Consider the following 18,368-nt stretch of genomic DNA (forward strand, 5'->3'; position numbering starts at 1 on the left):
CAACAGCAACATAGCATGTGTCCTAGAGGGTCCCAGGGGAAAAAACTAAGAAGGAAGGAAGCTTCAAGGCCAGGGACCCAGCACAGCGGAGATGGGACTGCAGGGAGGGAATTAAACTCACCCCTGTCTTTGCTGTCCTTAGCATGATCCACTCTTCCCCTGAGTGCTGAATTTCAAGGCCATGAAGCCATGGTCGAGAGACTTGCCTGGAAACGGGCCTTAAGCTTTCAGTGACTGCCTCCTAAATCTAGAGCAGTGGTTCTCAAAGCGTGGTCTCTGCACCAGCAGCATCAGCATCACTTGTCAGAATCTGCAGAAATGCAGATTCCCAGGCCCTGCCCAACCCTGCTGACCCAGGCATTCTAGGATGGAGCCCAGAAACCTATATATAATCAGATCCCTGGGTGGTTCTAAAGCAGCTAAATGTGAGAAGCACAGCTCTAAAGTCTCATTTCCCATCTCTTCCCACAGCCACACTCAGTGAATCCCAATCCTCCCAATACACGGACCTCAACACTCCTGCCTCTAGTTGAGACTGAAACATCCATCTCTTCCTCTCCTGCTTTGCTCTTATTCTGCCTTTGGAACTCAACTCAAGCCACCTTTCTTCTGGAACACTGTGTTAGACTCCCCAAGCTGATTTAGATAGTGCTCCTCCCAGCCTCTGCCTTCTCTCTTTTAGCAATTATTACTTGATGATGCTTTTAACTGTTGGCTGCTGAATGTCTTGCTCACCACAGTGTGAGCTGTCTTTACCTCCAGTGCCTAGCCAACAGAATTTTACATATTTATTTAATGAAATAATAAACTACCATCACTTGGTTGGCAGCTCTAAAAAGGGTAATAACATCTTTTTCACCTACAGTAGAATTTTATATATACACATATCCTAATTTTATACATATATTTAAAATATAGAATTAAATATAATATTAATAGATTCTATATGTAATTATATGCAGATTATAAGTTCCCTGCAAGTCTAAATTTCAAAACTATGCTCTGCTGTTTCTGACATTTGTGGGACGGGCCAAGGAATTCAACAATCAATAGCAAGGGCCATTTAACCGAAGGGAAAAAAAAAACAAGCAGCTTCCTGAGCAGGGGTGTGTGCAGACCAGTGCCCTCTCAATGTCTTTCTCCAGGTCTCATCCCTCTCTATATCTGTCTCGGCTATCGGTGGGGGAGGGCTCCCAAGCTGCAGGATGACGACATGTTGACTATGCAGCTCTGAGTGCTTAACACTGGACAAATTCCACTGTCACAGAGCTGGCCTAAGGTGGAGGTGGTACTGGACATTCTGGCAGGCATTCCACAAAGGCACATGTCGTGAGTCTCCACCACCAAGTTCTCAGAGTTTTTTGGATAATTGATGATCACAGAATACAAGGTCAATATATAAATGTCAGTGATATTTGCATATACTAGCAACAGTTGGAAATTAAAGTTAAATAAGCAATACCATTTACAATAGCATCAAAAATATCAACTGCTTAGAAATAAATCTGTCAAAAGATATGCAAGGCCCATGTATGTGAAAACTACAAAACTGCTGAGATAAATTAAAGAAGTCCTGAAGAAATGGAGAAATTGACTGTGCTCATAGATTGGAAGACTCAATTTTGTTGAGACTGCAAATATTAATACTTTGAAACTTCAATTTGCTTTACCCCTGCCTTGTCTCACTGTCTCCTATTTGTCTTTGTATCGTCAATGTCTAGCTCTGTACCAGGCACAAAGTAGTTTGGTGTTCACTGAATACATGAACAAGGAATAAGGATTCAATTCCTTCTACAGAATATATGAATAAATATAGGAAGAGATCTCAACTACCTGGGAGTGCAAGAAAAGGCTTCCTTCAAGATGCACTAGGAATTCTATAAGCTGTGATGGGAGCAGGAACAGAAGTCCTGTGAGGAGTAAAACTATATTTATCTGCTGTAGTTTGGGGGTCAGTTTGTGCAAAACAGTGACTGAAACACATATGGCCTGAACTCATGTACTGAAGGACTTTCTCACATTAGATATATTCAAGTAGTGGAGTTGACTCATTCAACATTTTAAAATACTTGTTGAACACCTGCTCTGGAACAAGGCTTGTGCTCAACGCTGGGATCAAAGTGGTAAAGACAGGAACCATCCCTGCTTCAGCTATAAAACTGTAGTTGCTAACTTTGAGAATCATCTTTGGGCCAGGCACAAAATCAAATTCTGTGTGTCTTTATAACAGCCTGATGAGACCGTTGTTATTAAGAACTTCACTAAATGTGAAGAAACAGACTTAAACTAAGAAATTAGAGTCCCATTTTAAATGCAGACCAAATGACTGAAAAAAATTTTAGAGTGTAATTAACAAAAAATTAAAAGTACACACTTAAAATGTAGTTTGATGAGTTTTGACAAACATATACATTTTGACACCACCATTGAGATATAAAACACTCTCATCATCCGAAAAGATTCCTTTGTATCCCCTTCCCAACCACTGATCTGCTAACATCGTAGTATTTTCTCGCGTTTCTTATAGATGGAATTATACATTATGTACTCAATTCTTACTTCTTTGACTCAGCATGAATTTGGTGGTGCCCATCACTAATTCATTTTTATTACTGCTGAATTCAGACCTTTAGGGGAGAGAAGACATAAATCAAATAATCATCTAATTAAGTATTTAATTACAACAATATCAAGTTAACCTGAGGGTAAGTACAAGTGAAAATACATTACCTTGTTTGTTAACAATTCAATCAATACGACCTTGGTGTACAGTGGGGGGCTACAGGGTCATGATTCAGCTTGTGGAAAATGAAAATAAGTGTTAGCGAAGAGTGACTCTAAAGAACCTCTGTCCTCACGGTAATTTTTTTAATGTGTCAGATGCTGGTGGGAGGCATTCTTCCTTAGCTCTTTACGCCCATCCCTTACACTTAACAGCGGAAAGGATCTGTAAGGCGCGTACCCCTCTCCTGCCCACTGTCGACGGCAACAGCCACGCCCTACACCGCCACTGCCACGCAGAAGGCGGTGTGTGGGCAGCTCGGACGGGGCACCTGCCCTCAGCCGCCCAATCCCGGGCGCCGCGACGGTCACGTGCACAGCGGCAGGCCTTTTTGCCCCGCCCCCGCGGCCCCGCTCCTGCGTGTGCCCGGCCCCGCCCACAGCCCGCGCAGTCCCGCGAGCCTGGCCTCGGCCGCCCCAGCTTTTAAAGAGCTCGCGAGGGCCAGGCTGCGCCTGCGTGGGGCGGCTGGTGGGCGGGGCGAGGGCCGCTGGGGCCGCGAAGTGGGGCGGCCGGGTGGGCTGCGAGCCGGGTCTGGGCTGAGGGGCGCGGCGTCGCGGTGGGCCCCAGCCCGGCAACGGGTAGGCGAGTTCTTCTCCCTCCACCGTCCAAAGTAAACTTTGCCGCTCCTTCCGCGGCGCTCCCGAGTCCTCGCCGCCGCCGGGCCGCCGCAGTCCGCGAAGAGCAGTCCTGCGTCAGGGCCTCGTTCCCTGCCCCGGCGCGGGGCCTTTGCGCCATGGACGCCACGGCGCTGGAGCGGGACGCCGTGCAGTTCGCCCGTCTGGCTGTTCAGCGCGACCACGAAGGCCGCTACTCCGAGGCGGTGTTTTACTACAAGGTAGGGCCGGGCCCTGCGCTTCTGTCGGAGTTGCTTAGTCGGAGTCTCCGGCCCGGGTCTGCGGCCGAGGGGCGGGATCCAGGTGCCGAGGCTAGCGGCCCCGGCTTTGTTTTTCCCTCGTCCGCCTCCCTGCCCTCCTCTTGTTGGGAGCGGCAAGCCAGAGTGCATTGGCCGACGCTGAGGCTGCGGGGAGGCTGGGTCGCGGCTTGCAGCCGCCGCTCCTCCAGCTGCAGTCCTGACTGGCAAATGCCCACCGTTGAGCCGCTTTGGCGGGCAGGTGTTAGATATGGGTAGTTAGTAGCCAATTGTTGCTGTCGCTTGACTGACTTAACAGCTAGCGGGAAATGGCCGGTGATATATATCAAAATAATGCATGCTCGTTAAATAAACTTAATAAAAACCATCTCCTGTCATAGCATTTGACATACAGTCATGCGTCCTTAGCGATGTGATATTTTCTGAGAAATGTGTTCTTAGGCCGTTTTGCTGTGCGAACACCATAGAATGCGCCTACACAAGCCTGAATGGTACAGCCTACTCCACACCTAGGCTGTATGGCATGGCGTGTTGCCCCTAGGTTACACGCCTGCGCAGCATGTTGCTGTACTCAATGGTGTGTGCAGTTACACGCAATGGTAAGTATTTGTGCATCTAAACGTAGAAAAGGTACAGTAAACATGCAGCCTAAAAGATTAAAAAAAAAAAATACTACGCCAGTGTATTTACCCACGAAAGGAGCTTGCAGGACTGGAAGTTGCTCTGAGTTGGTGAGTAGTGGTGAGTGAATGTGAAGGCCTGGGACATTCACTGCTCTACTCTACTGTAGACTTTATAAGCAGTGTACCCTTAGGCTACGCTAAATTTTTTTTATTTTCTTTCTTCACTAATAAATTAACCTTAGCTTACGGTAACCCTTTTACTTTATAAACTTTCAAATTTTCTTAACTTTTTAACTCTTTTGTAATAGCTTAAAACGAACTTATTGTACAGTTACACAAACATTTTCTTTATATCTTTATTTGGTAAGTTTTTTGTTTCATTTTTTTCTTAATTCTTTAGTTAAAAACTAAGGCACACATTAGCCTGGGCCTACACCGGGTCAGGATCATCAATATTACTGTCTTCCATCTCCAATCTTGTCTCACTGGGAGGTCTTCAGGGGCAATAACAGGAATGAAACTGTCATCTCCTATGATAACAGTGTCTCCCGAAATATCTCCTGAAGGACATGCCAGAGACTGTTTTATAGTTAACTTTTTTTATAATAGGAGTATACTAACAATACATAGTATAGCATAGTAAATACATAAACCAGTAACATAGTTGTTCATTATCAAGTATTATGTACTCTACGTAATTGTGTGTGGTAGACTTTTACACCACTGGCACCACAGTAGGTTTGTTTACATCAGCATCACCACAAACATGCCAATAAAGTGTTGTGCTGTGACGTTATGATGGCTATGACATGACCAGGCAATAGGAATTTTTCAACTCCATTATAATCTTAGGGGACCACTATCATATATTCAGTCTGTTGTTGACTGAAATGTTATGTGGTGTGTGACTGTATATTTTTGTGTTTTTTTTATGCGTATGTGTATATGCTTTTTTTTTTTTTTTTACAAACTGGTTTATACTGTTTTTATTAATAGCTGCACAGTAGTTCATTATGTGGGTGTACCATATTTTTTTTTTTAAGAGACAAGGTCTTGCCCTGTCACCCAGGCTGGAGTGCTGTGTCCCAGTAGTAGCTCATTGCAGCCTCAAACTGCAAAGCTCAAGCAATCCTCCTGCCTCAGTCTCCCAGTTAGTGGGACTACAGGTAGACACAACCACACCTGGCTAATTTTTTTTTTTTTTTTTTTTTTTTTTTTTTTTGTAGAAATGGAGTCTCGCTGTGTTGCCCAGGCTGGTTTCGAACTCCTGGGTCAAGCGATCTTCCCGCCTCAGTCTCCCAAAATGCTGGAATTACAGGCGTGAGCCTCCGTGCCTGTGCAGTGTACTATAATTAATTTACAGACTCTTGGGCATTCAGTTCATTTTGTTTTTTCAACATCATAAGTAACAATGTAGTTCATATCCTTATAACTAATTCTTATGACTAGTGCAAATTTTTGCCTGAATTTTCTTTGGGATAAATTACCGGGGACAGAATTGCTAAATCAAAGGGTATGAGCTTCCACAGTCCACTCTCCTCTCCAATTCTGAGGATTTGCAAATATACCCCTCTAGCTCTAGCTAGATTTAGAGGGAGCTGTGTCCTCATGATAGTGTCACATTTTCTTTTAGAAAGAGTATCAGACTTTGATAATACTGTACAATAGTAGTAATTTTTTTCACAAGTGTATGTGCTATCAGTAAAGTGTGGTTTGTTTCAGATTAATATTTTGTTGCTTTCGTTTTATAATCTTTTTTCCTTTTTTTTTTTTTTTTTTGAGATGGAGTTTTGCTCTTGTTGCTCAGGCTGGAGTGCAATAGCATGATCTCAACTCACTGCAACCTCCACCTCCTGGGTTCAAGTGATTCTCCTGCCTCAGCCTTCTGAGTAGCTGGGATTACAGGCATGCACCACCACCCCCGGCTAATTTTGTGTTTTTAGTAGAGACCGGGTTTCTCCATGTTGGTCAGGCTGGTCTCAAACTCCCGACCTCAGGTGGTCCACCCGCCTCGGCTTCCCAGAGTGCTGGGATTATAGGCATGAGCCACCGCCCCCAGCCTATTTTTTTCTTTTTTTTATTGATAGGTAATGTACATAGTTTCAGGATACATGTGATAATTTAATACATTAATATAATTTGTAAAGATAAATCAGCATACTTGGGATAGCCATCACCTTAACTACTTCATAGCTGAACTGTGCAGCTATTACTACTGAATATTATTCCTTTACTATTTATGCTAGGAACATTTGAATTATTCTAGCTGTTTTGAAATGTACAATCAAATATTATAAACTCTGGTCACCCTCTGATCTGTCTAACAGTAGGTCTCATTCTATTATAATCTGCTTTATATTTAGAGAGTTTTAGTGCATTTCAGAATCCTTTCTTTTAGACTTTTTTGACAATTTCACAAGGCATTGTTTAAGAGAAAAATTGTGTGTGTCAAATAGCTTTGACAAATAACAGATTAAAATAGTGCTATATAAAAATAGATTTTATTAAAGCGAAAGAAACTACCATGCACTGCCCCTTGTTTTCCTATAGACTTACATACATGTCACTTAGGAGGAATTTTTCATCTTTGAGAAAGCCAAAAAAAAGTGGTTGTACTTCTAGAAATTATTTATATAAGCTTCATCGGTTTAGTATTTAGTGTTTTCTCCCCAGTCCTTTCTATAAGCTCTTTCTTTCTTGTCACTTTTGAATATAAATGAAATGAGTAAAATAAAATTGACACCAGCAATTTTTTAAATTGGCTTTATTTATTTTTTAGAGACAGGGTCTCATTCTGTCACCCAGGCTGGCAGGCAGTGGTGAGCTCATAGCTCCTGGGCTCAAGCAATCCTCCAGCCTCAGCCTCCTGAGTAGCTGGGACTACAGGTGTGCACCACCACACCTGGCTAATTTTTTTTTTCCCAGAGATGGGGATTTCACTATGTTGCCCAGTTAGTTTTGAACTCCTGGCCTCAAGCAGTCCTCCTGCCTCAGACTTCTAAGTAAAAAAATAGCTTTTTTTTAAAAGCAAAATAATTATTTGGAAATTAATAATCACATACAAGATAACTGAAGGGGCAATATATGTGTATTATATACTTATATAATTTACATGTATCAAAAACATTCCATTTATTGGATTTAAGTGTAGCTATAATGTATTTAGACAACGATGGTGTGTAATATGTAATGTTTACATGTAAATTTATACTTTCCTCCTCTGAAATATCTGAGTTATGGAATCTGAGGAAGTCATCTCTTTTCTATCCCACTGCCTTTAGGCTGAATTTTCATTGTGGTCAAAACTGTACTTTTTCCTTCCTTCCTTCCTTGCTTCCTTTTTTTTTTTTTTTTTTTAAACAGTGTCTTACTCTGTTGCCCAGGCTGGAGTGCAGTGGCCTGATCACAGCTCACTGCAGCCTCCACCTCCCAGGGCTCAGGTGATCCTCCCACCTCAGCCTCCTGAGTAGCTGGGACTACTTTGTAGAGACAGGGTTTCACCATGTTGCCCAGGCTGAAAACTGCACTTTTCTTAATTTTGTTAGGTTCAGTGAAACAACTCCTGCTCAAATAAATGGATTCAAAAAGTGATGTTCAGTAGACGGCATCTTTGGAAACAGGCATGATGACCCATGAAGTGTACATACTTGGGTTACTGCAGAGAAGGTGCTGTTAATTGTAGAAATTTGTCTTTGCTTTTCTAGGTGGTAGTATTGGTAACCTTTCTGGAATGGTGATGAGGAGAATGGAAACACCACCTTCTAGCCATAGCATAACTGACTATGGAAGTTATGGAATAACTGGAAGAAGAATCCAGATTTTCTTAATTAAAATAAGTTTAATTTATACAACTAAAATCTGCTTTAAAATGTGTCATCCTTTGTCAGTATTTTCTGTGGAGAAAACTGTTTTCCTTTTACTGTGAGATATTTAACCTGTATAATCTCCTGTAATCTTTTCTTGGTAATTTTATTGTAGCAGTTATTACTCATTTTAGTGCTTTGAAGGCTCAATTCATATTTTTTTGAGTGAATTACTTGGAATCAGTTCACATTTTCAAGGTACATAATTTTAAATCTGATCTATTGCATAAGGAAAAAGGAAAACAAAACATGTAAACTACAGCTATTCTAAAGAAGTGTTTATAATCAGTTCCTCATGCGTGAATTCATAAATTTTCAATATGTTAAAATTGAGAGAGAGCCTGGATAGCTCCTTTGGTAGAGCATCATCAGACTTTTAATGTGAGGGTCCAGGGTTCAAGTTCCTGTTTGGGCGTGTCCTGTGGCTTTTAGCACCTAATTCTGACTCTATCTTTGAAAAACCAAAAAAAAAGGATCGTTTGGGCCAGGTGTGGTGGCTCATGCCTGTAATCTCAGCACTTTGGGAGGCCGAGGTGGGTGGATCACTTGAGGCCAGGAGTTCAAGACCAGCCTGGCCAACATGGCAGAACCCAATCTCTACTAAAAATACAAAAATTAGCCAGGTATGGTGGTGTACACCTATAGTCCCAGCTACTCGGGAGGCTGAGGCACAAGAATCACTTGAACCTGGGGAGGTTGCACTGAGCTGAGATCGCACCACTGCACTCCAGCCTGGGTGACAGAGCAAAACTCTGTCTCAAAAAAGAAAAGAAAAAGAAAATTGAGAACATTGAATACTGAAGAAAACATTGGAAGATTGTATAACTACTTTATGAAAAAAATTACTATTAGTAATATTTTAAAAACATTCTTGTTTTGTCATTCATGGAAACCAATGTTGAATGAGAATGTGGTAAAGAAAATTCAAGTTGTAATATATCTATTGGATTCCTTTGAATTCTTTCATTTTTAGGAAGCTGCACAAGCCTTAATTTATGCTGAGATGGCAGGATCAAGCCTAGAAAATATTCAAGAAAAAATAACTGAGTATCTGGAAAGAGTTCAAGCTCTACATTCAGCAGGTTAGTAAAGGACTGCTAAACTTGTCACTCTATTTTTTCTTTTCTCCCATCACGTCTTTCCCCCTATGTTTGTTTCTCTTCTTCATTTTTATCTTTGAATCTTGATGCTCACTCTGTTGCTGCTCATTCCACTTTTGGTAATCACCTCTTTAAAAATCATTTAGAAATAAGTCATAGATCTTTGAAGAGGAACCTTATTGATAATATAGTCCAGTTTCCTAATTTCCCAGAGTGCAGAGATGGTGAATTACCTATGTTCAAACAATTTATCATTGGCAAAGTTAGGATTAGGATTCAGTTAAAGTCTGCTTTTAAAATGTCTGTCACATCTCTTCCTTATAAAATTAAGTGACTGTTCTTCTTCAGTTTTTACAGACTTCAGCAGTAGCTTCACAGTGTCTTCTCTGTCGATGTCTTCTACTTTCAGACCTTTGCTAAACTCTTTTAAACCATATCTTGGGAAAGTGACATGTAAGCAGAGACTTGGAACTACTTGTATTTATTTTTGTAAACAGCACAACAAGTACAATAATAGAAATATATAGTCTTAATGGTCACAGTTTTGTTAGAGGTAACTGATGTTAACATTGTATTTACAAATACATTGATTTCTCTAGGGACTCTTTTTAATCCTCTTTTTCTGTTGCTGCATAATAAAGCCACAAGCAGAAGAATATTTATTCTCACGGACTTTGTGTTACTTTCTACCACTCATTGTGAGTAGATATGAGCAATTACAAGAACATCATTGGGATAAAGTAGATCTAATCATTGGATTCCTTGTTATAACAGTTCCCTTAAAAACAAGGTGGTTTACTTTTAATACAGTGCCCAGAAATTGCATGTACTGAAAAGTGTACTACCTGTGTTATTGGAACCTCACTTGATACACAAAGTATTGACTCATGTATTCAAAATATCATATAAAATTCAAAGGAACTTTCTTTTCCCAGCCAAGTAAATGAAGTTCTTAAATTTAACTGCCCAGTAATTAGGAACTTTGTTTCATAACCAGTGTTTTCAAATAAAATTATCTTTGAAGTAGGGAAGGTAGTCTTTCATGTTTACTTCCATGATCTCCCTGTTTTTTTATAGTTTTCTTCATTTCAACAACTATGTATTGAATACATGTTTGGGCTGTATGGTAAGTGCAGGGTAATAGATGAGTGACAGTCCATGCCCTCAGGAGGACCTTCATCAGGTGTGGAGAGAGAACAGTGTCAACATTGCACTATCATGGAAACCCCTTTCTGAAGCACGCTAGACTAAATGTTAAAGCAGAATGCTCTAGAAAGGAGAGATTATATGGTGATATTATTCCAGGAGTAGAATCTCTGGCAGCCTAAGGTATATTTCCATCTTTCTTTTCCATATGTACACACAGTCAAGCACATTTATGCCATAGGGTCTTGATTCCAGTAAGATTGCTCTTTAAACCCCTGAAATCCTTGTGACAATTGGAAAAAATAAATATCAATCATTTTTTTCTAAGGAATTTTAAAAATTATTCTTACTTTGTATTAAATACAGCTAAGCCTAAAAACTTAAATGTGATTTTTGGGAAATAAATTCTAAACATTGATACATATGTGATATTCAAGCATCAAATGAGACACCCCAATCTCTTGAAGAATAAAGACTTGCCAGTGAAATAAAGTTCAAAAAGGATTTTTTTTTTTTTTTTTTTTTTTTGAGATGGAGTCTCGCTCTGTCGTCCAGGCTAGAGTGCAGTGGCGCGATCTCAGCTCACTGCCAAGTTCCGCCTCCGGGGTTCACGCCATTCTCCTGCCTCAGCCTCCCCAGTAGCTGGGACTACAGGCACCCACCACCACACCCAGCTGATTTTTTGTATTTTTAGTAGAGACAAGATTTCACCGTGTTAGCCAGGATGGTCTCAATCTCCTGACCTCTTGATCCGCCCACCTTGGCCTCCCAAAGTGCTGGGATTACAGGTGTGAGCCACCACGCCTGGCCTTAAAAAGGATTTTTAAAGCATAACATAGCTTGTTTTACCAACTTCTTTCTGCTTTTGTTGAAGAAATGGAGTACAGTCTCTAGACAATTAAAGGATTTTCTTATTTAATTATTATTTTAAGCAGAAAAGTCCTTTTTCAAATAAAAATCCTGTTAGGAACCCTAAGTTTTAAAACAAGATGGTCTGCTGACAGTTAAGAGAATCCCGAGAGAGAGTTGATTTTGGGGTGGGGAAAGGTAACATAATTTAAAATTAACCAGTGTAGGCCGGCACAGTGGCTCATGCCTGTAAGCCCAGCACTTTGGGATGCTGAGGCAGGAGAATCACTTGAATCTGGGAGTTCAAGATCAGCCTAGGCAACATAGACCTCATCCCTACAAAAAATCAAAAATTTGCTGGGCATGGTGTGTGTGCCTGTAGTCCCAGCTCCTCAGAGGCTGAGGCAGGAAGACTGAGCCCAGGAGGTCGAGGCTGCACTGACCCATGATTGCACCACTGCACTCAGCCTGGATGACAGAGTAAGACCCTGTCTCAAAAAATAAAAAGTAAAATTAACCATTCTAGTACAGAGTTCAAGACTTGGAATTAAAAGATCCCTGTTGAGTCTCTACCCTTTCACTTATAGCTGTGAAATCTTAGACTAGATCAGTGGTTCTCAGTAGAAAGCAATTTGCCCCCCAGGGAACATTTGGCAATTTCTGGAGAAGTTTTTGGTTTTCATGCTGCTGGGTGGCAAGGAATATGCTTCTGGGATTTAGCTGGGTAGAGGCCAGGGCTGTTGCTAAAAAGTCTCCCACAACAAAGAATTATCCAGCCCAAAATCAGTAATGCCAGGCTGAGAAACACTGGGCTAGATATTTCAACATTTTTGAGCTTTGGTATCTTTTTCCTGAATGGAATTAGTATATACTTCAGAGAGGCATTTAAGAAGGCTAAAGTTTTGAAAACATCAGCACAAACTGGGCACAGTGGTGAGTTCCGGTAGTTCCAGCTACTTGGGAGGCTAAGGCAGAAGGGTCACTTGAGCCCAGTAGTTTAAGAGTTTAAGGCCAGCCTGGGCAACCTAGTGACACCGTGTATCTTTAAAAAAAAAAAAAAAAAAGTACCTTTAAAGAACTAACAAAATCTCAAACTTTTCTTAAATAGCAAGTTTAGCGAGATATAATTTCCATACCATGAAATTCACCCTCTTAAAGTATATAATTCAGATGTTTTTAGCCTATTCCTAGAGTTGTGCAGTCATCCCCACTATCTAATTTTAGAATGTTTTCATCACCCCAAGAGAAACCTTTTACCTGTTAGCAGTCAATCCCTATACCTCCCTCCCCCCAGCCACCACTAATCTTGTTGTTTCTATGGATTTGCCTATTCTGGATATTTCATACAAATGGAATCATCTAAAACATGGCCCTTTTGCCATCTGGCTTCTTTCACTGAGTTTAATGTTTGCAAGATTTTTCCATGTTATAGATTATATCAATACTTGATTGCTTTTTATGGTTGAGTAATATTTCATTGTATTGGTGTGCTGCATTTTGTTTATCCATTCGTTAGTTTTTGGAGACATTTGGGTTGTTTACACCTTTTGGCTGTTATAAATAATGCAGTTAAGAACATTCATGTACACGCAGTGGCTCATGCCTGTAATCCCAGCACTTTGGGAGGCTGAGGCAGACAGATCACTTGAGGCCGGCAGTTTGAGACTAGCCTGGCCAACAGGGTGAAACCCTGTCTCTACTAAAAATACAAAAATTAGCCAGGTGTGGTGGTGCACACATGTAGTCCCAGCTACTTGGGAGGCTGAGGCACAAGAATTGCTTGAAAACCCAGGAAGTGGAGGTTGTGGTGAGCTGAGATCACACCACTGCACTCCAGCCTGGGTAACAGAGTGAGATTGTCTCAAAAAAAAAAAAAAAAAAAAAAAATTAATGTACAGATTTTTGCATAGACATGTTTTCTCAGTTCTCTTGGAATTCCACCCAGAAGTGGAACTGCTGTGTCATAGGATGTAGCTCCATGTTTAACTTTTTGAGGAACTGCCAAATTGTTTTCCAGAGTGGCTACACCATTTCACAGTTCCACCAGCAATGTATCTGGGTTCCAAGTCTTTCACATCTTCACTAACACTTGTTATTGTCTTTTTTATTTTAGCCATCCTAGTGGGCATAAGGTGTCATCTCATTGTGGTTGTGTTTTGCATTTTTTGATGGCTAACATTCAGCAATTTCTTATGTGCCATTTGACCTTTTGAATGCTGTCTTTGGAGAAATGTCTGTTCAGATCCTTTGCCCATTTTTTAACTGGGTTGTCTTTATTGTTGAGTTGTAAGAGATCTTTATATATTCTAGTTACATGTTTCTTATAGATACGTATTTTTTATTAAAATCAAATGAAAATAGTATTTCAAAGAGCAGTGAAAATACATAACTTATTCTAGGCTCAGGGTAAATAGAAAAAGCAGGAACTTTATCATCAGAGCCAAGTATATTATACAATTTTGTCTGCACAGAAAAAAAGTTTTAATTGCCTTAAAATAGATTTCTTAATATTTAGCAATTTCCAAGTTTTTTTTTTTTTTTGTCTTTTGAGGTAGAGGAGCATATGAGGAGAACTCCTATGTTTTAATTTTTAAGTGAAGAAAGTGCCAGTGAGAGAAATTCAGGGAAAGAATTTTTTAAATAAGTAGTGTATTTTCTACTATTCTTTATCTCTGATGTCTATTGTGTGGTAAACAATTGCAGATTTTTTTTCTTAGACCTTAAGATTAAAAAGAGAAGGGAGGAAGGCTGGGCACGGTGGCTCACACCTGTAATCCCATCACTTTGGGAGGCCGAAACTGGCAGATTGCTTGAGCTTAGGAGTTCAAGACTAGCCTGGGCAACATGGCAAAACCCTGTCTCTACAAAAAAAAAAAAAAAAAAAAAGAGAAAAATAGCCAGGCATGGTGGTACACACCTGTAGTCCCAGCTACTCAGGAGGCTGAGGTGGGAGAATCTCTTGAGCCCGAGGAGGTAGAGGCTGCAGTGAGCTGTTATTGTGCCACTGCACTCTAGCCTGGGCAACAGAGCAAGAGCCTGTCTAAAAAAAAAAGGGAGGAAATTTGTCCTTTTTTAAGGATTTTTTTTAACCTTGCTAAGTTTTTTAAATGAAGAATTACAGAGTTTGGGTAAAGAATGTCTTAAATAGTGAAAATGGTGTGTTTTCTGGCTGTATTTAGATAATATTCCTTCTGTGTATGTTTTTTTTTCTATTCTAGTTCAGTCAAAGAGTGCTGATCCTTTGAAGTCAAAACATCAGTTGGACTTAGAGCGTGCTCATTTCCTTGTTACACAAGCTTTTGATGAAGATGAAAAAGAGAATGTTGAAGATGCGATAGAATTGTACACAGAAGCTGTGGATCTCTGTCTGAAAACGGTATGTATAGCTGCAAATTACATTTGATGAGTTATGCCAAAACATTTCTTCTCTTGCTAGTGAATTTTACATAACACCTTGAATAAAAGAATTTTAACAGAATAAAAAAATTATTTTGTAAATGTAACTAAACTACTCCTCAATAAAAGATGATGAGTAGAAAGCTAATAATGGGTTTTTACATCTTATTAAAATTTTGAAAGTATTGAGTCTTAAATCACAAGAACTATTTTTAACCTTTCTAACAACTAAGATAAACTTACAGAATTCATTATCAAATCTGTTAATTTAGAATAAACTTCCCCTTTTTTCAGTTTCATGCACTAAAAAATAAGCTAGTGGTTTGGACGAGCCTTATTTATTTGCAGTGTAAAATCTGTATGCTGAGTGGCTTTTACTGCTCCCTGCTGAGCCTTGGTTGGGACTCTTAGCTTCAAGGGACATCTAGTGCATAAGAGAGCAGTGTATTGACAGGAGGATGAGGTAAAGTAGTTGAGACTGGTGTCCCCAGTGTCTTTCTGACTGGCTTTTTGGCAGACTCTCTTGCTCAGAGAAACCATCTGGCCTGGTTTCTGTAGGTGCCTTGAGACTGTAAATGAGTGCTAGGGTTCTGAGGTTCCTGCCACTCAGCCTTCCACAGCACTATGGTCAAACAGTTCTGGTCCAGTTATCACTTATCCACATTAAGTGATTTTAAAGTTCACCTCAGTGACAAATTTTCAACACTATTTTAAATGATACCTTTAAGGATGAAAATTAATGTCATCTTTGTTTATTCTCAATTTCAACAAGTGTGATATGCATTGTAAATTTTTTGCTTAGAAATATGGATCAAGCAAATTGAAAAATAATTATGCTTTAAAATGTCTGTCTCTTTCTTTCTCTTAAGTCTTATGAAACTGCTGATAAAGCCCTGCAAAATAAACTGAAACAGTTGGCTCGACAGGCACTAGACAGGTGAGTTTGATCCCTCAAGTTCTAATCCATGGATGGCACTTAGTGTTATTTAAACAGATTTATCTAAATGTGTTGTAAAAGCTGCAGTAACAAACCTCCATCTTTTAACTGTCTTCTGAAACAAATCTACTTTCTACTTCTTAGTGAATTTACCTCCTCTCTCTAGTTCCCTGCTTTAAACTCAAGAAATAACAAATCAATAAATGTTTTTGGTTTTAGTTTAGAACAGAAATGACTGTGATATTTGAAATGGAGGACCTCCTTTCTGTTGTGTAGTATCAGACTTTCAAAGAGAACTTCCAGAGAGCCTTCCAGATCTGCTAAAAATAGAAAACATGAGCATGAACTTGTTTTCAGCCATGTACATACCTCAGATTATACAGTGTGTATCTCTTTTACCTCTTAGCTGAAATGTCAACTTTTCAATGAAGCCTGCCCTAACCATTGTTTAAAATTGAACCTCCCCCAGCAGTTGCAACCTGATTATTATGGTATTTTTCCCATAGCTCTTATTTTCTGAGGTCTGTGAGATTTACTAGCTTATATTTGTTGTTAATGTCTGTGTCCCCTCCAGCCTTCATCCCCCAAATGTAAGCTCTGAGGGCAGAGATTTTTGTCTATTTTGTTTAGTGCTGTAACCAAGTACCTAGCAGAGTGCCTGACATGTAATATGTGCTCAGTAGATATTTGCTAAAAGAAGGAATGAGTTTGCATAAGCGAATTATATATCTTGAAAGAGTGTTGTAGACACACAAAAAATGAAAGGGTGGAAATTGCTTTTATACCTATAGCATGAATTATCTCCTTTTGAGGCTCTGACCTGATAGATAACTGTACCACCCCAAGCCCTTCTTTTTTTAACTGAAGTAAAATAGTTGTCCCTCCTTTTCATTGTCATCTACTAACCTTTAGTTTGTTTCCTCAGATTCATGAAGGTACGAGCACTTGACACACAGTTGTCTTCTCTATCTTGACTTTTTTCACCTGTCAGAATTATTAGTGACTTTATTACGTCTGTGGCTAACCCATCCAATATTCTCAAGTGCACCCTAAGCAAAGAGTGGGTGAGACAGCCATGGGCTCCTATGAGGATCTTTTGAAACTTATGGATCCACTCTCTAGGAAAATGTACATGAAATTTTTTTGCATATAATTTCAGAGCTTTCACAAGAATCCTGAAGCTCATATATGCACCTCAGGTTAAGAACTTCTCTTTTTTAGCTTGTTGTTCTTTGACAGAAGAAAGTCAAAATTCTTTTGCATATCATGTGAGGCTGTCTGTGATCTAGCCCCTGTTTTCCTCTCTAGTCTCATCTCCTGCTGCCTCTCATTTGTACTTCTCACAGGGGCAACATTCATTCTTTTGCAATTACCTGGCCAGGCACGGTGGCTCACACCTGTAATCCTAGCACTTTGGGAGACTGAGGTGGGCAAATCACCTGAGGTCAGGAGCTCGAGACCAGCCTGGCCAACATGGCGAAACCCTGTCTCTACTAAAAATACAAAAATTAGCCAGGCGTGGCGGGAGGCATCTATAAATACCCAGCTACTCAGGAGGCTGAGGCAGGAGAATCGCTTGACTCGGGAGGCAGAGGTTGCAGTGAGCTGAGATTGCGCCACTACTCTCTAGCCTGGGCAACAGAGTGAAACTCCGTCTCAAAAAATAAAAATAAAAAATTTTAAAAAGAAATTACCTCAACTCATTGTGCTGTTTCATACTTCTGCACGTTTGTACATGTTCTTCTGTCTACTTAGAATGCTTCCTCACTGCCCGGGTGAACAACTCTGCAGCTCAAGCATCAGTTCAGAGCACCCTTCTCCAACTCATCCCCACTTGGCAATTCATTAAGTGAATAACTTCTGTTGTACATTCATTTGCATGTAATACTTTCATCCTAGTATCTGTTATTTTTGATGCAATTGTCTGTCTTTCCCTACAAAACTATGAGTACCTTAAGGGTAGGGATTGTTTTATACATTCTTTTATACCACTTACCTTACCTTGTATGGCGTCTGATTATATAAGTGCTCAATTAATGTTGTCAATAGAATATTGTTTGTAAAAAATGCTTATCTTTGGAAGTAGCTGAAGTAGTGAAGTGTTGATTAGTATGTAAGAATTTTATATACTAATTTTACATTAGGGATGCTTGTCTGGTTCTTCAAGTAAATTTTGTTTCCTGGAAAGCTTAAATGTGAGTAGGAAAACTAGAACAGTTGTTTGTTCCTCTCTGTTATAGAGCAGAAGCGCTGAGTGAGCCTTTGACCAAGCCAGTTTGCAAAATCACGTCAACAAATGTTAAGCCAAAGCCACCTCCAGTGAGAGCACATTTTCCACTGGGCACTAATCCCTTCCTCGAAAGACCTCAGTCATTTATAAGTCCACAGTCATGTGATGCACAAGGACAGAGATACACAGCAGAAGAAATAGAAGTACTCAGGTAAATAAGTTTACAATTAATTGTAATGAAGAATTTTGTTAACATGAATGCAGAATTTCATTTTCATTAGGTTTGCTGAATTCAGATTTCTCCTATAGTGTATTGTGCTGTTATTATTTAATTATATCATCATGTCACAACTTGAAATAGTTAAAATTTTAGTTCTGATATATTTTATTTTATTATTTTCATTTGTATTTTTTGAGACGGAGTCTCACTCTGTTGTTCAGGCTGGAGTGCAGTGGTGTGATCTCGGCTCACTGCAACCTCTGCCTCCTGGGCTCAAGCGATTCTCCTGCCTCAGCCTCCCAAGTAGCTGGGACTACAGGTGTGTGCCACCACACCTAATTTTTTTTTTTT

At 39.9% G+C, this 18,368-nt stretch overlaps 1 protein-coding gene across 2 annotated transcripts in view; it reads left to right on the forward strand.

The window, feature by feature from the left end:
- The first annotated feature begins 3,259 nt into the window (after nt 1-3,259).
- CAPN7 (calpain 7) overlaps nt 3,260-18,368 on the forward strand; it is a 58,319-nt gene continuing 43,210 nt past the window's right edge. For both annotated transcript variants that reach the window (XM_030816842.1, XM_003265394.4), the window contains exons 1-5: nt 3,260-3,617; nt 9,113-9,221; nt 14,453-14,610; nt 15,500-15,567; nt 17,808-18,008. In XM_030816842.1, the coding sequence (XP_030672702.1) occupies nt 3,516-3,617; nt 9,113-9,221; nt 14,453-14,610; nt 15,500-15,567; nt 17,808-18,008 (638 nt within the window). In that variant the 5' untranslated portion in view covers nt 3,260-3,515. The remainder of the gene's footprint in view (nt 3,618-9,112; nt 9,222-14,452; nt 14,611-15,499; nt 15,568-17,807; nt 18,009-18,368) is intronic.

This window comes from Nomascus leucogenys, chromosome 8, assembly GCF_006542625.1.
Source record: "Nomascus leucogenys isolate Asia chromosome 8, Asia_NLE_v1, whole genome shotgun sequence".
In the NCBI taxonomy this organism is placed as follows: domain Eukaryota; kingdom Metazoa; phylum Chordata; class Mammalia; order Primates; family Hylobatidae; genus Nomascus; species Nomascus leucogenys.